The 24,541-nt window shown below is 41.5% G+C and overlaps 1 protein-coding gene and 1 non-coding gene across 3 annotated transcripts in view; both read right to left on the reverse strand.

The window, feature by feature from the left end:
• Positions 1–709: 709 nt before the first annotated feature.
• Positions 710–24,541, reverse strand: part of polr1a (RNA polymerase I subunit A) — a 71,402-nt gene continuing 47,570 nt past the window's right edge. For both annotated transcript variants that reach the window (XM_088991085.1, XM_088991086.1), the window contains 14 exons: positions 23,545–23,710; positions 15,313–15,436; positions 15,125–15,225; positions 13,609–13,808; positions 12,753–12,920; positions 12,538–12,673; positions 10,533–10,693; positions 10,312–10,441; positions 8,606–8,713; positions 6,194–6,451; positions 4,869–5,069; positions 2,834–2,951; positions 2,595–2,759; positions 710–1,730 (listed from right to left, as the gene is read on the reverse strand). In XM_088991085.1, coding sequence (XP_088847211.1) covers positions 1,630–1,730; positions 2,595–2,759; positions 2,834–2,951; positions 4,869–5,069; positions 6,194–6,451; positions 8,606–8,713; positions 10,312–10,441; positions 10,533–10,693; positions 12,538–12,673; positions 12,753–12,920; positions 13,609–13,808; positions 15,125–15,225; positions 15,313–15,436; positions 23,545–23,710 — 2,137 coding nt within the window. In that variant the 3' untranslated portion in view covers positions 710–1,629. The remainder of the gene's footprint in view (positions 1,731–2,594; positions 2,760–2,833; positions 2,952–4,868; positions 5,070–6,193; positions 6,452–8,605; positions 8,714–10,311; positions 10,442–10,532; positions 10,694–12,537; positions 12,674–12,752; positions 12,921–13,608; positions 13,809–15,124; positions 15,226–15,312; positions 15,437–23,544; positions 23,711–24,541) is intronic.
• On the reverse strand, positions 16,496–16,632 carry LOC148902485 (small nucleolar RNA SNORA5). Its single transcript, XR_016114340.1, has one exon. It is a non-coding gene; the product is annotated as a small nucleolar RNA SNORA5 (small nucleolar RNA).

Raw genomic sequence — 24,541 nt, forward strand, 5'->3', positions numbered from 1 at the left:
GGGCATTAAAGTATTGTAAGATAATTGTGAGAGAGTGGCTGCCTTTCTAGCATCTCTTGTATTTTGTTATATAATAATTCTGACCTTTAACTCAGAATTCTGAGTTAAAAGTCAGAGTTCTGAGTTAAAGGTCGCAATTATGAGTTAAAGGTCGGAATTCTTAGTCAAAAGTCAGAATTCTGAGTTAGAGGTCGGAATTCTGAGTTGAAAGTCAGAATTCTGAGTTAAAGGTCAGAATTCTGAATGAAATGTCGGAATTCTGAGTTAAAAGTCGGAATTCTGAGTTAAAGGTCGGAATTATGAGTTAAAAGTCGGAATTCTGAGTTAGAGGTCGGAGATCTGAGTCAAAAGTCGGAGATCTGAGTCAAAAGTCGGAATTCTGAGTTGAAAGTCAGAATTCTGAGTTAAAGGTCAGAATTTTGAGTTAGAGGTCGGAATTGTGAGTTAATTGTGCGTTACTTCCGGATTGAGTGAACGCTGGTGCGTCTGGCTACCGCTGCTCACCTGCAGAAAAACATTGTTTTTCTTATCCTGTGACTGTAAAGTGTCCTTGAGAGTTTCGGAAGGCGCTTAGAAATGGAATGTATTATTATTATATATAAATTCTTCCCTCTCAAAGGGTGGCGGGGGATGCGGGTGTCCGTGCCGCTATCAAAATAACAGTTCACATAAAATGACAAAATAATACAACACACAAGACAGACAATCGTGAAATCTTAACCACTTTTCCTGCATTTACTTTGTTGTTTGAAGCAGCGATAGATGAAAGAGGATTGACTCAGTGTCCTTTCCACCAATAGATCAAAGATGTCATGCTGAAAAAGTGCACACCTGTTACAAGCTGAGGTTGAAGACAAAAAAAGCTGTAAAGTTCATTAAAAAAATTGCTCTCCTGTTGCTTCCCGACAGTCAAATGGCACCGACATTCCTGAATAAGATTTCTTGATTTATTTATCGAGCTATCCAGCTAAGTAGCTAGCTATCTCTGTAGCTAGCTATTTGCTATTTACCTGGCTGGCCGGCTGTTTAGCTAGCCATCTATTAGCTATATAGCTGTCTAGCAATCTACCTAGCTATTAGCTATCTATTGGCTAGCTAGCTGGCTATATAGCTGTCTAGCTATTAGCTATCTATTGGCTATCTAGCTTTCGATCTATTTGAGTTACTTCCGGGTTGAGTGAACCCTGGCGCATGTGGCTGCCACTGCTCACCCACAGAAAAACTTATCCTGGGACTGTAAAGTGACCTTGAGAGTTTTGAAAGGCGCTTAGAAATTAAATGTATTATTATTTTTATTATCACCATGTAACAAAACAAAAGACAAAAACAAATAAAATACAAAAACGCAAGGCTCTCGAAAAGCACTTGGCTGCCTACTCGGGTGCCATCTTAGAAAAAGGGCGCCATTTTGGAAAAAATGCGCTGGACACACAAATTCTCATGTATCTAATAATTCAGGTTAATTAGATAATTTACATTTCAAATCATCATTCATTCATTTCGCTCAGTCCAAACATGTCATGATCCTCCTGTGTCGTGTACTTTGCCGTGTCAATCACTGATAACTTTTTGGATGCAACCTGAGCATGAATATTGTCGTTCATGGTCCAATAAAAAGCAGCGTCTCCTCTACTGCAGAGGTTGTTTGAGCTCAAAAAGTCCCGTTCCTCCTTTCACAACTTTCCCCACCACCAAGCAAGCTGATGGCGAGACGAGCTGATCACAAGAGCCTGGAGAGAAAAGAAAGAAATCAGGACAATAAAATAGGATCACAGGCTCCATATTGTTGAAACATATTAAGTCGTCCTCAGCGTGACCATTAACTCTGACTATAGTTGAGATATACAGGTAACATCCGACTTACGACCGAGTTCCGTTCCGACCAAATGGTCCTAAGTCAAAATCCATTCAAAATGTTGAAAAAGGAGTCCAAGATGGCGCCCGAGTAGGCAGCCGTCAGCAAGTGCTCTCATGAGACTTGCTTTTTTTTGGAATTGAAGCGGATTCACGTGGGACAGGAGATGTGAGACAATCTTTTCATCAATGGATGCTACAGCTGCGTGTTTGCTTTCTCTGCGATCATTTTACCTAGTTCCTCATCAATTGTGTTCTGTTTAGCTGGGTTGATCAAGTTTTTTGCATCAAGTGTACAGATGGCTTGCGCTGGTTATTCATGGAGCCTGATTGATGGGATATTTTAACCTTGCAGTCTACACTCTGCCTTTGAACTCAATCAAGTTGAAACAAATCCAAATTTTACTGTTTTCTATCCATTTTCTTACGGTCTCTCTGTCGTCTGCCTGTCTCTTTAATGTTTAACCCCACCCCTCACTGCTGCGTTCTTGACCGAAGACTGGGGGCGGGGAATAGAGGACCAAAAAAAAAAAAAAAACGGGGCTGCCATTTTCTTGTTAGGAGAACATCCTCACTCTCTCTGTCTGTAACCCCCCCCATCTCACTGCTGCCTTCACGTGGCTATAACTGAAGACTGGGGGTGGGGAAAAGAGGACAAAAAAAGTCATCTAATGAGGAAAAAGTCGTTGGAAACAATGACATAGCATTTTCCTTTGTCATTTGTATTAGCAAATGCTTACCTAGCATGGTAGCCTGTTTGAGGAATTTGTAGCTGGTCTCAAAAGTCATTTGCTGCAAAGGAGATGAATTGGACCTAATGGCATGGCGGTTCAGTGGCTTATAGACCCCTTCGAAACACATGTAATCTGCCACGAGTGACAAATGTCTGGGATCCACCTCGATACCTAGAGACAAAAAAATCGTGAGCCAGAGTGGTTCTGAACTTGTCGGGGGATTTGTAGTGAATGTGTATGCATACCATAAACAGCAAAAACATCTTTAATTTCTTTTTCGATGACTTTGAGGGCCACTTCAATCCCATAGGTGTTTGCCATGACATGGACCTCGTTGGAATAGAGCCTGTTCAGATCCAGAATCTGGAGGAGGATACAGTCAAAAACACAATTACACTCACAAAGCTATCAGATCTTAGGAATCGTGATCGCCTGTTGACACCAATTAAAAAAAAAGCCACCCCCCAAAAAACAATGATCAGAACAATAAAATGTAAAGCAGGTGTCAATAGAGCAACTATCATTTCGAAAAACCCTTAAAGGACAACCGACGTCTCCGGACAAGTTGTGTACATAATTTGTAAAATGGGTTCAAATGACTTTTACTGAGCGTATTTTAATAAGATTCCACCGCATATAGCTATATTTTACATTTTAAGACTTGCTCTGAATATTCAGGAAGTATGGTTTTTGAGTTGGTGACGAGTCCGTACGTGACGTCATGAAAGGACCGCCCCGACCGTAAAAAAGACGCATTGTAGCGTCCTTCCATCACGTCAATGTATTTTGCTGTACATGTTTGGTCTGAGAACCGTGTTGCACCCAAAAGCCGCCAGAAGAGGGAGTCCAAGCCCCATATAAGGAATTTATCAGCCTGTGGAAGCGGAGGTGGCCACTGGAGGTCGCCATTTTGTGCCTCTTTTCTGATGATCCAATGTTGCCTCAAAATGGCATGGAATAAATTCTTTAATCGATTGAAAACATGTATGCTTTCCTCTTCAGACATATTTGAATCATATTCATAACTGGATGTGTAACAAGAAAGCATATTCTCCGAATCTGAAGCCATTGTTTGGATTCTCCAGCAATGCAAGACGTCTTAGCGTGACGTCGCGAACTGGGGGCGGGACTTTCTGAAAATGCCCAATTCACATCTCAATTTTTTGCAGATTTTGGACACTTTAAGTCATTTTTATTGGTGTTTTGCATTTGACTAAAAATATCATACTACATATTTTGGGTATTTTAGATGCTATAAAACGTTTTTCTGATGTCAGTTAAAAAACAAAAAAATGACGTCGGTTGTCCTTTAAAGGACAACAGACACCATTTTTTTTGTTTCATGACTGACATCAGAAAAATGTTTTATATATCTTTTTATATCAGAAAAAAAAGTTGATTCCTGAATGATTGGGGTCGGGAGTTATATGAGCTGGAAATGAGGGTGTATGTCCAAATTACAATGCAATATATAGACATTGGTTTATATCGCGCATTAACAACAGCTAAAACTGGAACAACGTGGCCATGCTAGGGCACAAAATTTGATTACAATTTTTTTTAGTTTTTTTTTAACACGAGCAGGAAATGAATTTCTCTGACCCCCCCAAAAAATTTACATTATCTTGAAATATTTTGTTTCTGCAGATTCAGCTTACATTAGCTAGCTAGGCTATCTATTAGCTAGCTGTCTGTCTATTAGGTATCTAGCAAGCTCACTGGCTATCTATTAGCCATCTATCCATCTCGGTAGCTATCTATCCAGCTAGCTGGCTATCTATCCAGCTAGCTGGCTATCTATTAGCTATCTATCCAGCTAGGTGGCTATCTATCCGGCTAGATAGCTATCTATTAGCTAGCTAGATGGCTATTTATAAGCCATCTAATAGCTAGCTAGCTAGCTTTTTATTTATTTGAGTTATTCCGGGTTGAGTGAACGCTGGCGCGTCTGACTGCTGCTGCTCACCCACAGAAAGACTTATCCTGTGACTGTAAAGCGACCTTTGGAGTTTTGAAAGGCGCTTAGAAATGAAATGTCTTATTATCATTATTATAACAAAGTGGTAACAAGGAAACAAAAGGCAAATGCTGCCCCCTTGTGGAAGGAGAAAAAAAATCTTTGCCAGAGGCCATAGCCAGAGCTTTATCGGCACCCGAGCATGAAAAAAAACAACAAAACCCAAACAAATTCGGGAATGGCGCACTACGTCATCTTTTCAATTCCCGAATAAATTGGTGAATGTGTATACGTGTAGCCATAACTATTTTGGACTGACATACATCAGTGTAGTCAAACATTTTGTGCATGTTGATGCCCTCCATGTTAAGAATCATCTCTTTTGCTCCGGTCTGAGTTGTGGTCTCATTCAGAAGGCATCGAGTTAGGCCCTTGGTTTCCATGATGACGGCGTCTTGGGCCAGGGTTGACACAACAGATGTCAGGTCCAGGTGCACTTTGTTCATTGGCAACGCCATCTCCAACTGTCAACAAGGGTGAGACCGACAGCTTTAACAACTTCCGGGAAAACAAATTCACCGTTTTACTGCCTCTCGGAATCATGGATATTTGTATGGAGGCCTCGAGTTAGAAACGTGCATACCTGTCAAGCAGCCAGATATTGCCATATTCTGTACGATTTTGGCACATTTTTAGATGTGCACGACATACAAGACAGTTTGGACGAGAAACGCAAAGATTGCTCAATATCATTTGGAGATACAGTGATACCTTGGCTTACGAACTTAATTGGTTCCCAGACAGAGTGTGTAAGGTGAAAAGTGTGTATAATTTCCAATAGGAAACCATTAAAATGAGAATAATCCGTTGCCAGGTCCCCATAAAACATCATTTTCTACTTTCTAATTTTCTAAGTTAAAACTACACAAAATATACCTTATTTCATGTATAATAAATGTGCTATGGTATTATAATTAAAGAAATAAACTGTACTGTATAATAATGTGGTTTTATTGACGTTGATGGTCATTGATGGCTTGATGGAATGGAGTGGTCGGTTTCATCAGCATTAAACACTTGATGAGGAATGTAGCCTTCTTTCACCATCTCTGTGATAATTTTACCTAGTTCCTCATCAATTGTGTTCTGTTGAGCTGGGTTGATAGCTTTTTGCATCAAGCGTACAGATGGCTTGTGCGGGTTATTTTTGGAGCCGGATCGATGGCATATTTGAACCTTGCAGTCTACACTCTGCCTTTGAACTATCAAAGTTGAAACGAGTCCAAATTTCACTGTTTTCTATCCATTTTGTCACTCTCTCTCTGTCGTCTGCCTGTCTCTTTAATTTTTAAACCCTCCCCTTACAGCTGCGTTCTTGGCCAATCACGTGGCTTTAACCAAAGATTGGGGCCGGGGAATAGAGGACCAAAACAACTCGGCTGCAATTTTCTTGTTAGGAGAACAGACTCGTTCCGACACATCACTCATTGTGGCAGCTCCGTGTTTATCCCGAAAAATAGTTTGTATGTCAAGGTTACATTTTCATAAAATTAACGTTCGTAAACCGAAAAGTTTGTAAGCCAAGGGGTTCATAAACCGAGGTATAACTGTACTAAGAAACACTCGGCTGCGAACGTAAAAAACTTACTTGACACCAGAGTTCATTTTTGAGGTCATAGGAGTAGCCTTCTATTGCCGCATGGGAATTGAGAACGCTGTTCACTCTCATCTGATCCAGACACTCATGTCCTCCCCCACTTTTTGCTTCTTTCTTTCTCGTCTGCAATTTGACAGCCACGGACTCCCCTTGGGAGTCGTCCGCACTATGCTCTGCGTTCTCCGACGCCTCATCTTCCTCCTCCATTTCGTCTTTATCTTCGCCTTCTCCTTCGCTATCATAATCAACCTCGGGGAAGAGAGTCGTGCAGGTGTAAAATGACAAATAATCTGTATTAGCTTGACGGTCAATTATGAATTTATCGCAAATAACCAGCAAGAATGGCAGTGAACAGTTTTTTTCACGTCTTAACAGAATACATACGTATGCACTCTTGTTATTGAAAAAACATGTGAAAGATTGTAAACCTCACTTTACATACAGAAATTACATGTATTGTCTGTTGTCAATTGTATGTCTTTTTAGCCACGTTATAAGTGCCTTGCATGTCTTGCACGCTGGGTCCGAGAGGACATTAATTTCATCTGTGCTGTATGTCATGCATATTAGCATATTTGACAATAAAGCTGACTTTGACTTTTGACTTTGACTAAACAATGGTACCCTCCAAACAATGAGCACAAGATTTCAGAACTATACAGTATTTATTTCTTAAAATACTGTACACGCTTTCTCCAAGGGAGAGAAAATCGGGATTACCATATTTTCCGGTGTATAAGGCATATCCGAGTATAAGGTGCAGGGTCATATTTTGAAGAAAATCAAGGCTTTTGGGTACGCCTTATACAACAGAAAATATGGTACTGTATTTTCTGTTGTATAAGGTGTACCGGTGTATATGGCGCACCCCCACTGGATGTTGTATTTTCAAACTTTTTCCATACATAAGACGCACTAAACTATAAGGCAAAAGTGAAAAGCAAAAGTGGCCCACTGAGAAAACAAGTCCGTGCTCAATGAATGAAAAAAAAACACCAAATATAATAAATACAGGTAACATCTGAGTTACGACCGGGTTCCATTCCGACAAACCGGTCGTAAGTTGAAATCCATTCAAAATGGCTGACGTGACGACAGTATATTATACAATGTCAATCTGTTGTTTTTAAGCAATGCTTTATATTGAATACTATTATATATCAAACTGTTTAAAAGTGATCACATTTATAAATGAACTGTAGTGTCATTTTTTATCATTTTATATTTCGTATTAGCTACTGTATTGAGTGTCATCACATAGTGGATTGCTGTGCGAGTGTGTGACATGCTGGCCAAAATTGTAGTCTGCGTTGCAGTGCCAGGTCTTCTTTTCCTTTTGGCTTTTCCCCTCAGAGGTCGCCACAGCGAATCAATGTCCTCCATCTATCCCGGTTTTGTGCATCCTCTTCTCTCACACCAGCTACCTTCATGTCCTCTTTGACCACATCCATAAACCTCCTCTTCGGTCTTCCTCTCGGTTTCCTGCCTGGCAGTTCAAGGCTCAACATCCTTCTCCCGATATAGTCACTCTCTCTCCTCTGGACATGTCCAAACCATCTCAGTCTGGCCTCTCTGACTTTCTCTCCAAAGCCTCTAATATGAGTTATCCTTCTAATGTACTCATTCCTGATCCTATCCAACCTGGTCACTCCCAAAGAAAACCTCAACATCTTCAGCTCTGCTACCTGTCTTTTCTTCAGTGGCACTGTCTCCAGTCCAAACATCATGGCTGATCTCACCACGGTTTTATACACTTTTCCTTTCATCCTAGCTGAAACCCTATTACACATCACACCTGACATTTTTCTCCAGCCGCTCCAGCCTGCCTGGACACGCTTCTTCACCTCTTTTCCACATTCTCCATTGCTCTGGACAGTTGACCCCAAGTACTTAAAATCCTCCACTTTCTTTATCCCACCTCCACCTTGAATTCCTCCGTCACACCGACAGCAGACCTCACAACTGTCTTACAGTCATGATACATGTACTTTCCCGTCACTCCAGACTTCCTCATGCAATACCACAGCTCTTCTCTGGGCACCCTGTCATACGCTTTCTCCAGATCTACAAAGACACAATGCAATTCCTTCTGACCTTCTCTATCAATACGCCAGGTGTAGTATTAAAAAAAAAAACGGTCTAGCGGCCGCGGGCGTAAGTACGGGTGGTCGTAACTTGGATGTTACCTGTGTACACAGTTGCTCAATATTACTTCTGATATAAGGCGTAAGGGCATCTTTTGAAGAAAATCAAGGCTTTTGGGTGCGCCTTACACACCGGAAAATATGGTGTTTATTAAATCGAGTGTTAGCGAAAAATACTGATGACAGCTCCTTCAAGAATGCTATTTTTCTCACAGAAGCTCCAATATAGGACGGCTTCTATGTTGATTTGTCCTCTTACTTCCTCTTCTTGCTTGTCTTTTCTTTTGGCATCTGAAGCGTCCGCGTCACCTTCATTGGCCTGGTCATCAACAATTTCTCTCGCCAAATCTTCCTCCCCGTCCATCGCCTGCCAATCGAAATATGGGTCACATCGAGAGAAGATAAGAGCAAGAAATAATAAATAAATAAATACAAAACATTAGTTAGTATATACCTGTCAAGCGGCCCCATTTTGCCGTATTCTGTACGATTTTTGTACATATTTAGATGTGTACGGCATACAAGAAAGTTCGGACGGGAAACGCAAAAATTGTTCAATATAATATGGAGATATTTTCAACTCCGTTTTCATCATTTAATATTAGCAGTCAAATATCGCAACTGATGAAAAGCAAAGTGGCCCACTGAGAAAACAAGTCCGTACTCAAAGTCTCCAGAAGAAACAAATGTTCCGAGAAGACAATTTCCGCTCAAGTGGAATTTTATTTCGAAATCAGTTCAATTATAAAATTGACTGTGTTTTTTCGCAGTATGATCGTTCATATTTTTTATAAACATTTTCATCAGAAGAACACAAATGAAAATTCTTTTTTGCACAATTTGTCCTGGGCAAAAAAAAACCCACAATGCTCTCCAACAAAGAACATATTCCATTGTTAGAAATATGTTGTCACTTGTTGACAAGTGACATTTTGTTCATGAAATTGCGCAATGAAATATGACACGCACAGTTTTTTTTCTCAGTAAGGAATGAGCTGTTAGTAAGGTCACAGTGCCTCGCAGGTTGACAGGTATGTTAGTATCTTCAGTGATACCTCAGCTTACAAACTTAATTGGTTCCCAAGTGTGTGTAAGGTGAAAAGTTTGTCTTCCAAACATTTATTTCCCATAAGAAACCGTTAAAATGAGAATAATCTGTTCCCAGGTCCCCATAAAATATCATTTTCTACAAAATAAGCCCTGAAACCACACCAAATAGACCTTATTTTATGTGTAATCAACGTGCTATTGGATTGTAATGAAAGAAATAAACTGTGCTGTATAATAAAGTTGTTTTATTGACCTTTGTGATAGTCATTGATGTAGTTGCCTCTTGATGATATCCCAGTGAATATAATAATAAATTTCATTTATGAGCCCCTTTCAAAACTCTCAAGGTCACTTTACAGTTACAGGATAACATTTTCTGCGAGTGATCACACCTCGTTGGTGTTTTTCCATGATCTCCTTCTGCTCGACTGTCATTTTCGTTTGTGTCTTCTTTGGCTTAACACTAGCCTGTGGTGGGGTCTTTTTCGGTCCCATAATAGCAAAAGTATCCTTGCGTCTGTGTAAGCTCTCAGTCGTACAGGAGATGTCCATCGATGAAAATGTTTCTTCAGCCGTCATCTGTACTTTTTTGAAGGTGTCGGACGTTTCTTGTTCGCTGAAGAAGCATCTTGGATAAGAAGCGAAACGTCCGACACCTTCAAAAACAGTACAGATGACGGCTGAAGAAACATTTTCATCGACGAAAAGTATCCTTGATAACAAACCACGTCTGCACTCAGAAAAGCGGTGATTAAAACTAGTCTGCCAGCCATGGTGGCGCTCCGTGAGGTTTGGATCATTCGTCGGAAACTAATTCGTCAGCCAAGACTATATACTCGCAAATTTAATGTTCGTAAGGCGCAAAGCTAAAGCGTTCATAAGCCGAGGTCTCACTGTATGTCCAAATATACATACCCCTTCTCCTTCAGCAACTTCCTTGGCATCACTGTCTTTGTCCTTGAGGGTGGCCCTCCTGGTCTCCACAGCAATCGATGCCAGCTTGGCGCTGCGTTTATCAATGGCTTTTAGGAGAAGTTCAAAAAATCTGAGGGAAGAGCCATCAACAAAAAGGTTACGCTAGTTGATTTGAATTAGCATCTTCTTCAATGGTGAGATATGAATTCTGAATGGTGCACCTCGTTTCCATGTAGTGGAGGATCTTTTGGGGTGAGAGCGGTTTATCTTCTGCGTAATGGTCAGGCTGAAGAAAGCTGAAAGTGATTTTGAACGTCCGCATCTTTGACTGAGAGAGATGATCGATGCGGAGGGTCTCCACCACATCGACTTTGTGCAGTACCTGCTCGTGCACGCAGGTCACAACGTACAGGAGAAAATACGAAGTGACAAGTGAAGACAGCAGCAAGACATATTACTGTATTTTCCGCTGTATAAGGTGCACCTAAAAGCCTTGATTTTCTTCAAAAGATGACCATGCGTCTTATATGTGAAGTCATATTGAGCCGCAACAGGTCTCGCAATGACTGCTAACAGCTACCGACTCCATTCCTCTCCTGTAGAATAAGTCGTGCGTAACTTCAGCCTCTACCGTAGCGTCTTATAATGTGGCGTGCCGTATATTTGGAAAACTATATATTTATTTGTTATACTAGAAAAACATTTTTCATTTATTGAAAGTGAGCCTTATAGTCCGGTGCGCCTTATACAGGTAATGTTTGACTTACAACGGAGTTCCGTTCGGACCAAACGGTCATAAGTCAAATGGTCGTAAGTCGAAATCCATTTAAAATGTTGACTAGAGACTCAGAGGCTAAATGACTCGCAAACTCCCCCCTCTGGAGCCATCACACGGTCGATTGCTGTGCGAGAGTGAGATGCCTGCTGGCCAAAATTGTTTTATGCGTTCCCGGCCTGCTAGCGTGTTGCGATGCTGAATGAAAATTTTAAAAATAGGGTCTGGAGGTCGTGGTCATAAGTCGAGCCGGGCGTAAGTCGGATGTTACCTGTACAAGGAAAACGTTTGAGAATGCACCAATCATTGGGGGTTCACCTTATACTGTGGTGCGCTTTATACGTGAAGTAATATTGAGTCACAACAGGTCTCCCAACGACTGTCAACAGTCATCAACGCCATTTGCCCCTATAGAAGAAGTAGTGCGTAACCCTAGCCTCTACTGTAGCATGTGGTGTCCCTTATATTTGGTAAACTTTGATGATATTTTTATATGATACTTGGAAAACTTTTCACTCATTGAATGCCTTATACGGTGATACCTTGGTTTACGAACCCCTTGGCTTACGAACTTTACGGTTTACGAAAGTTACATTTATGAAAATTTAACCTTGGCATACAAACTATTTTTCAGGATACACACAGAGCGACACAATGAGTGATGTGTGCTTCGCGAACAATCCTGTTCTAACAAGACAATGGCAGCCGACTTGTTTTTGTCCTCTATTCCCCGCCCCCAGTTTTCGGTTCAAGCCACGTGATTGGTCAAGAACGCAGCAGTGAGGGACGGGAGTTTCAACATTAAAGAGACTGGCAGACGACAGAGAGAGAGCGAGAAAATGGATAGAAAACAATGACATTTTGACTCGTTTCAACTTTGATAGTTCAAAGGCAGAGTGTAGACTGCAAGGTTAAAATTCCCATCAATCAGGCTCCACAAATAACCCGCACAAGCCATCTGTACACTTGATGCCAAAAGCTGCCAAAGCTTACAAGGAATCATTCCTCAAGATGGCCACTCCATTCCATCAAGCCATCAACGACCATCACAAAGGTGAAGAAAATGACTTTATTATACTGTACAGTTTATTTCTTTAATTACAATACGATAGTACCTTTATCATACATGAAATAAGGTATATTTTGTGTAGTTTTAAGGCTTAGAAAATTGGAAAATGATGTTATAATGGGACCCAGTAACGGATTATTCTCATTTTAATGGCTTCCTATGGGAAATTAATGTTTGGGATACACACTTTGCCTGACACTGTCTGGAAACCAATTAAGTTCGTAAGCCAAGGTATCACTGTATATGGAAAAAGTTTGAAAATACACCATATTCATATGCTGCTTATACTCCGCTGCGCCTTATACAGCGGAAAATACGGTCATAAAGGCAAAAGGGTAAAACAAAAAATTAAACAGAATAAAGCAACAAGACGGGTTCTTACCTCAGCCAAGCAGACTCTGGCGAGTTTTCTGCGGAGTTTGTGAGCTCTCTTGAAGGCCTTTTTGCTGTTGAGCACGGGAACACTCATCATGGGGGTTTTGATGTTGGAGCTGGCCACCATCAGGATCTCTCGTAGTCTGCGGCCAAAGAGAAAAAGAAAAGCGTCATGGACCTTTTGCTTGACTTTGACAGCGGGAGGTGGCGTGTGGACATTACCGAGGGATTCCCAAGGTGACGTTCATCTCGCCCCTGCCGGCAAAGTGGAAAGTGTTGAGGGTCATTTGGGTGGAGGGCTCGCCGATGGACTGAGCGGCCAGTAGGCCCACCGCTTCCCCCGGCTCGCACAGGGACCGTTGCCACTTGTAATGCAACAGCTGGCGAAGTCTGCAAACAAATTAAAGCCAGAACAGGCCGGCTGGCTGTTAGCTATCTGTTAGCTATCTATTAGCTATTAAGTTGGCTGGCTGGCTGTTAGCTACTGGCTATCTATTAGCTAGCTAAGCTGGCTGTTATCCTGTGACTGTAAAGTGACCTTGAGAGTTTTGAAAGGCGCTTATGAATCAAATGTATTATTATTATTATTAGCTAGGTGGCTATTAGCTGGTTAGCTGGCTATTAGCTATCTATTAGCTATCTGGGTGGCTATTAGAATCAGAATCAGAATCATCTTTATTGCCAAGTATGTAGAACACACAAGGAATTTGTTTCCGGTAGAACACGCTGCACTAGTATCGTCGTCAAAATTAGCTATCTATTAGCTATCTATAAGCTGTCTAGCTAGCTGGCTGACTGGCTATTAGCTAGTTAGCTGGCTATTAGCTAGCTGGCTGGCTATTAGCTAGTTGGAAGGCTGGCTGGCTATTAGCTAGCAGGCTGGCTATTGGCTATCTGTGAGTGAACGCTGCCGCGTGTGGCTGCCGCTACTCACCCATAGAAAAACTTATCCTGTGACTGTAAAGTGACCTTGAGTTTTGAAAGGCGCTTAGAACACTGGTGTTCGCTAACTTCAGACACTGGTATATGTGTAAGATGATGACACAGATGAGATAAAACTGCTCAGCGGATTGTTTACCTGTGGGCATCCAAGCCTTGTTGACATGTTGCGTCTCGATTGTCCAAGTATTTCTCTGTGATGTTGTGAAAGCTTTCAGAAACAGATCCAAAGCTGACATCAGGCCGAAAAATGCTCAGGCAAGGCTCGGGGCAGCGGGAGGACTTTCTGGTGTATTTTGTTTGTCCACTTTCATCCAGAGCACGCCACTCTTCTTGCAGCTGGAGAAAGATGGGTGGTGGCAATCAAAATGCACAAATGGGATAATATTCATGATGTCAATTATGAAAATATATACAGTGATACCTTGGCTTATACATTTAATTGGTTCCCAGACAGTGTGTATAAGGCGAAAAGTGTGTATTCCAAACATTATTGTCCCATAGGAAACCATTAAAATGAGAATAATCCATTCCCAGGTCCCAATAAAACATCATTTTCAACTAAATAAGTCAACAAGAAATCAACATTTATTGAAAAATGGAATCACTTTCAACATTCAAAACATATTACACAACGAAATATTCAAGCTCAATAATACCTATTTATGTTAAATTCCGCAAAATCATGGATGGATTGTCCTGACTGCGCGTTCTACAAACTCGCCACGGACGCCCTCGCCTTCACGCGCAAACAGTACACGTGTACCGTCGCCAAGCACAGACATAGGCTACCTGCAGTTGAAATTTGCATACTAGGCACGGCAGCCAATCAGAAGCCTGCTTCTTTCTTCCGGACTTTCGCGTTATAAGGTCGTATATCGGATATATCGATAGTCCCGGTTATATCGATACTATTTTTATGCACGCACGGAGAAAATTACATGCAAACAGGGTCGGATATATCGATAGTCCCGGTTATATCGATATTTTTTCGGACTCCCTTGCATATCGATATAACGAGACTTTACTGTATGTGACGCTACAAATGTAAATTTACATTAACCCGTGACTGTAAAATGTACTTGAGAGTTATGAAAGGGGCTTAGTGGCTTGTAGGAAGCAATGCAGACATTGTGTTGTGCACCATGATGATAAATGACTACTGCAGCAAAATGGACATTTACCGTAAATTAAGCAAGGTTGCATTTGTGGTAGATACATCCTTAATTAAAAAAACTCTATACTTTGTGACAATGTTTTTTTTGTGATTAGTCATCTTATTGTGTTTCAAGTTGTGAAAAATGGGGCAGGCATCTTTTCAGAGTTGTTGTCCGCTAACTTTTTGTCATGAGTTTCAGACACTGTTTTTACTATAATTTGACAAGTTTGGTGGGCCGGATTAAAAAGCCTAACGGGCCGTATGTGGCCAGCGGGCCGTAGTTTGCCCATGCTCGTATAAAATGTTAGTGGTCCTCACAAGACTGATCATAAAAAAACACACACACACACACACACACACACACACACACACACACACACACACACACACACACACACACACACACACACACACACACACACACACACACACACACACACACACACACACACACACACACACATATATATATATATAAACAAGTTGACAGGAATACCTTGAGAACAGCTGTATCTCTGCCGCACACATTTTGCATTGCGCATTGTTGGGACTGCTTGAGTTTGGCCATCTTCTTTTGCGAAAACAACAAGAATGCTCCTGTCACAGATGACATCAGGAGGTCCGTCGGGGTGGTAATATGAAGGAAAATAAGGAACATCCAAAGTGTAAAGATAATCAATTTACCTCTGCGAGGACAAGCCAACTCTCTCTTTGCTTTCCAGCGCTGTATAGCTGAAAAATGTCGACTGGCGCCTTGAGGGTCCAACTTTGCTAAGACCTCATCCAAGGCCTGGGACTTTCGGATCACCTACAGCAACATCAAATTGTTTAGTATGTTGCCATAATATGAGAGTCAGAGTTATTGCATAAAGGACAACCGACACCTCCGGACAAGTTGCGTCCATAATTTGTAAAATGACTACAAATGACTTCTACTGAGCGCATTGTACAAAGATTACACGGCATATAGCTATATTTTAGGTATTAAGACTCGTGCTGAATGTTCAGGAAGTCTTGTTTTCGAGTTGATGACAATCCCCTAAGTGACGCCACGGAAAGAACGCCCGTGACCGAGAAAGCGACACAATGCATGTTGGGTACTTCGGTTTGAAAACTTCGTGTTGATGGCGAAATTAGAAGGAAAACACAAATAACGCGATGGTGAATCGTTGTGTGTTGCACCAAGACTACTATTTGCTACTAGTTGACACAAATTCCCAGTGGACAAATCAGCCCATTTCCAACGGAGCTTGTGGGCCATCTTGTGCATTTTCTGGGCGCGACATTGGAGTCCAGATGGCTCAAATTGATAAGGGAGGACTCCTTTAATCGATTGCAAACATTTATGATTTCCTCTTCAGAACTATTTGAATCATATTCATAACTGGATGAGTAACAAGAAAGCAACTTCTCCGAATCTGAACTCTCTGAAGTCATTGTTTAGATTCTGGAGCAAGGCAGTGTGTGACCAATAGTTATGTCACGAACAAAGGGGCGGGACTTTCTGAATCTGTCCAGATCGGATCTTATTTTGTGGCAGTTTTGGGACACTTTAAGTCATTTTTATTGGTGTTTCGCATTCGACTAAAAATATCAGCCTGCGTGTTTTGGGTATTTTAGATGCTATAAATGTTTTTTTGATGTCAGTTAGGAAACAAAAAAATGGTGCCGGTTGTCCTTTAATCCAAGTGTGTTTTATTTCCACATTTTATGAAAAAAAAGAACAATCATTCGCAGGTTTTACAGCTCTACTTCGCAAGTAGAATGCTAACCTAATGTTCAAATGCCGTCAGGGAAGGCCTAAATTATGCAAATAAACAATATGACAAAAAAAAACTGTCCATTAAGAATAGATGACAAAGTATTTTAGTGTGTGTAGTAAAAAGTTCTCCTCAATGCCCTTATGACAAGACAATGGGGCTCAGCTACTACACTTTTACTGTGGCAGCCATTTTGGCCAGTGGCAAACACTGAAGAGGATGCACTGAATTTGACAAGGCTGCTATTTTGTGCATGTTCATTTAATACCGTCAGAAAATGATGACTGCAATATGGGCAATTTGCATACCTGCCAACTTTTGAAACCAGAAAAGCCTCGTAATACGCCAAGGTCAGGTGGCCAAACGATTTTTAACATTACAGCTACAGTGATACCTCAGCTTCCGAACTTAATTGGTTAAGAGAAGGTGTGTGTAAGGTGGAAAGTTCGTCTTCCAAACATTTATTTCCCATAAGAAACCATTAAAATGAGAATAATCCGTTCCCAGGTCCCCATAAAACATCATTTGCTACGGAATAAGCCATAAAACTACCAGTGACGTGCAGTAAGGGGAGGCAGGTGAGGCAGTGCCTCACCTGTCATCATGGAAATATCAAATGAAAAAATAAATTAAACAGTTATATGTATTTAGTGATTTGTACTTTAAAGTTCTTGTCCATTCAACTTCACCATTTTTGGATTTTTTTCAAAATCGCTGAATTTTCACATTAACCGTTCAAATACTAAGTAGAGACGAGCGGTGAGGCAGCAGCCGGATGAGCCTCAACATGGATTGCGCAATCACTATGCTTACTGTGCTGGCTTGCTCTGCAGTGAGACCGCATTGCTGTCCTTCTGCATATCGCTATTAAAGCGTTCAAACACGTTTAGTATATGAACTAAATTTCTACAGTTTAGCTAGTGTATATAATGTAGAGTCATTGTACATTATAAACACTGTACTACAGTGTTTATTTTGTGCGTAGGTGAGGCAAACAGTTCTCCTGCCTCATTACAGGGGGCACTTGTGATTCCAGAGATACTTGCGACTCCACGGCTGCAGAATAATAGAATTAGGGACAGCAAGCTACAGTAAACAGTTAGCAAGTAAAGTGCAACCCTCCAGTCATTTTTTCGTGTTGCACGGCCTCATTTTCAGAATGGAGGTTAACATATATAAATTGAAAGAATTTTCTAAACTGGACTTTCAATCGAAGCAGGAGATAATAATTAAAGGAAGACCAACACCGGAGCTAAAAGGTTTGCTTCAGAAAACGGGACAGAATACTCGCTCTTTTCAGACGGACTGGTACACACGAAAAGGCAGGCTGTGTGGATATCTGGATGCCAGGATGTGTGGATGTCCAAGAAACCACCTTTTCTGCTTTTCCTGCCTTCTGTTCGCAACCTATGACAATGTCTGGACTCAAATGGGATATCGTGACCTAAAAAATTTACAACGGAGCCTCATCAAACATGAGCGGTCGACCGCGCACATCCAAAGTCAAATCGTGCTAAAAACATTCGGGATGTCCAGGATCGACTTGGGTTTGGATGAACAGCGAAGACTCAACATCTGCATCCACAATGCTAAGGTAAACGAGAACCGGGAGATTTTAAAAGATCTCATCAATGCCACCTGCTTCCTTGCCAAACAACAGCTGGCATTTCGTGAAAATGGTGAAAGTAAAGGCTCTGCTAATCGTGGCAACTATGTTGAACTATTACATGCTTTCGCTGAGAAAGATGACAGGCTCGCGAGACATTTGGAGACATCCACTGTATTTTCTGGCCTGTCAAACAGAATACAGAACAATTTAATTGAAGCAGTTGGTGATGTCATTAGAAATGACATTAAAAAGGAGATCGGTGCAGCCCCATTTGTTGATGTAGAAGTAGATGAGATTGTCATTCTCAGCACTGAAAACATACAGTCAGAAGAGGACTGATCAAGGATGACTTTCTTCACTGGCAGTAATCTCCATTGAGAAAGAGACTTTTAAAACTGAAGAAAGTTAAGGAAGGCCTCTACAAAGAAGTTATCGATGCCTTTCTTCAGGAGGAGTGGCGCATGGACTTCATTTACAAGTAAAGGTAACACTAACGTTTTTTTTTAGATTTTTTTTTCTATGCTAGTTATTTTTTTCTATGCTAGTTTGTAATTTAAAGAATGCTGACATGGCATTTTAAACAAAACATGTTAACTGTTGCTAATCAAATGGTGAATAAGCTACTCTGTAGAGTTCATGTTTGTAAATCTGACTATGATAACGTCAGTGCCTCACCAGCCATGAACCTCACCGCACGTCACTGAAAACTACACAAAATATACTTTATTTTATGTATAATAAATGTGCTATTTGATTGTAATGAAAGTCAAACTGGACTATATAATAAAGTCGTTTTATTGACCTATGTGATGGTAGTTGTCAATGGACAAACTTCCAGGTTGCCTCTTGATGATATCCGAGTGAAGCTGCTGTGCTTTCTCGGCGATCATACCCTCAGTAACACTGTCCACTGCTAGCTGCTTTTTGTTAATCCAAATCAACAGACGTTTTTTCAACCTCTTCAATTGCCTGAGAACGTTGCTTAGACAACACGGAAACACCCTTAGTCACACGAAGCAATGGTCGACTTAGCATACTGGTAGTGGGAGCTAAGTCACACAAACGCACACCTCGTTGGTGTTTTTCGATGATCTCCTTCTACTGCTCTACCGTCATTTTCTTTTGTGTCCTCTTCGGCTTAACACTAGCCTCAAATTGGAAAGACATCAACATTAATGTTATCCACATTCCCCTTTTCATGAGCGAAGGATAGCTCCTGGAAATGGGAGTATTCCTCACGAAATGACAGTAGTTTTCTTTTATATTTCACACTTGTTGCTTTTTCTACGGCAGATGCAATGACACGACAATGATAAAACCGATGCGAATTCGAGATTCTCGATTCCAGGAAAGACTTGCCGCGTGCGTACGCGCAATTCATCAAATCTAAATAATAATAATACATTTCATTTGTAAGCGCCTGGGTGAGCAGCGGCAGCCACACACTCCAGCGTTCACTAAACCCGGAAGTAACTGAAATAGATAGAAAGCTAACCAGCCAGCTAATATAGATAGCTATATAGCCAGCGAACTAGATAGCTAGCCAGCGACTGACATAGCTAACTAGACAACTGTATAGCCAGCCAGACACAGTGCCTTGCAAAAGTACTTGAATCTTGCCACATTTCAGGCTTCAAACATGAAGATATGAAATGTATGTTTTTTGTCAAGAATCAACAAGTGGGACACAATCGTGAGGTGGAACACCATTTATTGGATAATTTAAACTTTTTTAACATATAAAAAACTGAAAAGTGGGGCGTGCAATATTATTCGGCCCCTTTACTTTCAGTGCAACAAACTCACCCCAGAAGTTCAGTGAGGATCTCCGAATTATCCAATGTCATCCTAACTGACCGATGATGATAAATAGAATCCAGCTAGGTGTAACCAAGTCTCTGTATAAATGCACCTGCTCTGTGATAGTTTCAGGGTTCTGTTTGAAGTGCAAAGAGCATCATGAAAACCAAGTGACACACCAGGCAGGTCCGAGATACTGTCGTGGAGAAGTTTAAAGCCGGATTTGAATACAAAACGATTTCCCAAGCTTTAAACATTTCAAACAGTACTGTGCAAGCCATTCTATTAAAATGGAAGGTGCCACAGCACATCTACCAAGACCCGGCTGTACCTCTAAACTTTCTTCGCAAACAAGGAGAAAACTGATCAGAGATGCAGTCAAGAGCCATGATCACTCTGGATGAACTGCAGAGATCTACTGGCTGACGTGGGAGAGTCTGTCCATAGGACAACAATCAGTTAAAATTTCATATCTTTGTTTGAAGTCTGAAATGTGGCGAAAGGTTGCAAGGTTCAAGGGGGCCGAATTCTTTTGCAAGGCACTGTAGCTAATAGACAGCTAGACAATATAGCCAGCCAGAGATCTTTTTAGCTAGCTTTCTCGCGCTAGATAGCTAGTGGACTTCAGGAAACATCCATCGCCACAGCTACCCCTCACACCAGGGGTCGGGAACCTATGGCTCGCGAGCCATATATGGCTCTTTTGATGATTGCATATGGCTCGCCGATAAATATTACATATTATAATATATATTGTCGTTTTCTTCGTCGTACATTTCCCGTTGGGGGTGCAGTTGGCGGAAAGCGCAATTTTGATTGGATGACACTGAACTAGAATGGCCGAAAGCGCCATGTTGATTGGATGATAGTGGCTGTCATGTTGAAACAGGTAAACGGCCCTTTAAATGAGCCCAACTTGTGCACTTCAGCCTGAATGTACCGGAGCATTCGAGGAGAGAAAATGTTCTGATTCTAATTTGCAATGAAACAATACCATCGATGAAACAGTCGAATGTCAGTGACATTTTAACAAGCCCATGTTAACGTTAGCATCGACATACTTCTGCGAGAAGTATATTGCAGATAGCAAGTGTGGAAGCTTATGAGCCGTGTGCAGGCTAGCTAGCAGGAACTTCGCCTCTGGACCGGCAAATTGAATTTCATTCCGATCGTTTTCCTGGATTTTTACCAAACACGAGGAACGGAAAACCATCCATGTTAACGGTGAGTACTATCACAAAGTTATTTTAAATAATACATTCTGATATTTTATAGAAAAGTGGTCGCACGTGCGCGCGTGTGTGTGTGCGCGCGCACGCGAGCGTTTGTCGATGAAAAACATTTCTAAATATTTTACTTTTATGGCTCTCTTAGTCAAAAAGGTTCCCGACCCCTGCCTCACACTATCCAACTGCCTGGTGTCATCCGTTGAGACCTTCAAGTTCCTGGGAATCACAGTCTACCAGGACATGAAGTGGGAGGTCAACACCAACTCTATACTGAGAAAGGCCCAACAGAGAATGTACCGTATTTTCACGACCAAAAGGCGCATGTAAAGATCTCAGATTTTTTTCAAAATGTGCGGTGCACCCTGTAGTGCGGACGTATTAGAGGTCACCATGAGGAGGACGTGGTAGAGAACATGAGGGGGGATGTGTGGGCGTGGTTTGTGTATAAAAGAACAGGTATGTGCTTTATGCAGAACATTGCTGTTTTAACAACCCTGAAAATGGCAAAGAGACATGGTTATGAAGCGCAGTTTAAACTGAAGGCTATCAGCAACGCCGAGGAACAATGGGAATCGAGCCGCCGTGAGAGAATATACAATTAACGCGAGTCGATGGTTTGCAAGCGGAGGAAGCTGGAGAACGACCTCCGACAGGTGAAGAAGACTCAGCTGAGTTTTCGCGGACACAAGGCAAGTTGGAGGAAAGACTCGAGCAATGGATCGTCGAGCAAAGAGCAATCGGAAGGAGCGTTTCGACTGTCACCATCCGACTCACCCACGGAGGAAATGAAAATTTAACATTTCCAAGGAGGTCCGTCTTCGTGCTGGCGTTTTATGAAACTGCCATTTTTCCATCTGGGCCAGGACTACGGTAGCGCAGCAACGTCCTGCGAATTATTCTGAAAAGCTGGCGAAAAAGCTTTTTTTCCCTGTTGTGCTTGGCTGCCATGCTAACGGAGAGAAGCTGCCTCCGATGGTGATTTTTAAAAGAAAGACTTTGCCTAAAGAGAAATTTCCAGCAGGTGTCATTATTAAGGCAAACGAAAAGGGCTGGATGTTACGCCATAGATGCCAATGGATTGTGGATGCTTGGGCTAACGTGTCTGCTGGCATGGTGGTTTGAGCTTTCGGAAAAGCCGGCATTATTTCCGAGGAGCCGCACGGCACAGAAAGTGAGGAAAGCGAACCTGCCATGTTGGATTTAGCGTAGCTGTTCGATTCTGAGACAGAGGATGAGGACTTTGATGGGTTTGATTACTGACTGTTACCGGTAATGTGCTTGTTTTTACCATGCCGACGCCTATTCAGTGATTATTACAAAATGTTCTCACTTTGTAATTAATAAATACAGCACTACCAAACTCAGTTTTGCTCCCGATCTGTTTTTTAAAATACGCACACTTATATGCCTGTGTGTTGTTGTGAGGTGGACATACGTATGGCAGTAGAGGATATGTACCGGGATATAAAACTTGCGCCCTATCATCTGATGCGCCCAATGTGTATGTTAAATACAGAAATGGCACACAAAGAGACTGCGCGTTTTCACACGGCGTGCCCTTTTTTCGTGAAAATACGGTACTTCCTGAGGCTGCTAAAGAAGCATGGCCTGCCACAGGAGGCTGCAACATTTCTACACGGCTGTCATCGAATCTATCCGGTGTTCTTCCATCACAGTTTGGTTCGGGGCCGCCACAAAAATGGACAAAATCAGACTTCAACGGACAGTTAGGACGGCGGAAAAAAATCATTGGGACCACACTACCCACTCTCAAGGACTTGCACACTGCAAGAATCCAAACTAGGGCGTGGAAAATCCTACTGGACCCTCCGCACCCTGCCCACCACCTTTTCCAGCGACTCCCTTCAGGCAGGCGCTACCGATCCATGCGCACCAAATCCAGCAGACATTTAAACAGCTTATTCCCCCAAGCCATTAACTGTTTGAACAGTAGCCCAAATGGAACTGTTTAGTGCCTCTTTGCAATTTTTTGATGATGATACTAGTGCAGCGAAACAAATTCCTTGTGTGTTCTACATCATCAATAAAGATGATTCTGATCTCATCTGATATCTATATCTCTCTATGAATTTATCTATGTATTTATCTATGTACTTATTTAACTATTTATTTAATTACAGTAGTGAAATTGTCTTTTTTTTTGCTGTGTCAAATAAAAAAAAATTGCTACGTATTTTAATATGTCAACATGAAAGGTAAAATGAATATGTTCCTCAATTTTTGGAGGCCACTTTTTTTTTTAAATAGTATGTGTAAAAACAACCAGACACAAAAACCTGGAAGGTAAAAGCTGGCACTCTGCCGGTCGCCAGTTCTAAATTTAGATATGATCCTTAGAAATCTTGTGTTTTGAATGGAAGTTGGGTATTTACTATTTTGATGATTTTTGACGTATTGTTTTGATTGGAAACTAAGTTTGAGAGCACAAAAACCATAGTTTTTACGGCAACACTGGAGTAGTTGGCAGGTATGCAATTTGCAACAAGTGCTACTTCACCTCAAAGTTGTCCTCTATGAAGGGAAACTGCCCGGGCTGCAAAAATGGCGTCTTGGGGATATCCAGGCCATCTTCACCATACAGGAACTGCACGACAGATCCGTCGCTGTCCCTCACTGTCAGATCATACTGTACCACCAAACCTTCCAGATGCTTTATAACACATCTACAGAAGAACAAAGAATACACGACAATTACAATAATATGAGTGGAACCTTTTTTTTTCCTTCCATTTCTGCCTCTTCAAGGACAACCGACGCCGACAAGTTGTGTCCAAAATTTGTAAACTGACTTCTACTGAACATAACAATAATAACACATTTCATTTCTAAGCGCCTTTCAAAACTCTCAAGGTCACTTTACAGTCACAGGATCAGTTTTTTCTGTGGGTGAGCAGTGGCAGCCACACGCGCCAGCGTTCACTCAACCCGGAAGTAACTCGGATAGAAAGCTAGCTATCTAACAGATAGCTAACAGATAGCTAGCTGGGCCTTCACCCAACCCGGAAGTAACTCAGATAGAAAGCTAGTTAGCTAAAAGACAGCTAATAGATAGCTAACAGATAGCTAATAATAAATAAATAATAATAAAATAATAATCATAAAATAAAAAGAGCATATTTTACAAAGATTCCACCGCAAATAGCTTTATTTTATGTTTTAAGATTCACACTGAATATTCAGGAAGTCTCGTTTTCGAGTTGGTGACGATTCCTGACGTGATGTCACGTCAGGAACGCGCCTGACTGAGAAGCGACACACAATGCATTTTGGGCACTTTTTGGTGTGAAAACAGTTGTGATCCGTGATGATGAAATTAGAAGGAAAAGACACATAATGCGATGGTGTGTGTGTTGCACCAAAACTACTATTTGATACTAGTTGACACAAATTCCCAGAAGACAAATCAGCCCATTTCCAGCTTGGGCGCCATTTTGTGCATTTTCTGGGACACTACATTGGAGTCCGGACGGCTCGAATTGATACAGAAGGACTTC

Source organism: Hippocampus bargibanti, linkage group LG02 (assembly GCF_051943395.1).
Source record: "Hippocampus bargibanti isolate YZ-2025 linkage group LG02, ASM5194339v1, whole genome shotgun sequence".
Taxonomy (NCBI): domain Eukaryota; kingdom Metazoa; phylum Chordata; class Actinopteri; order Syngnathiformes; family Syngnathidae; genus Hippocampus; species Hippocampus bargibanti.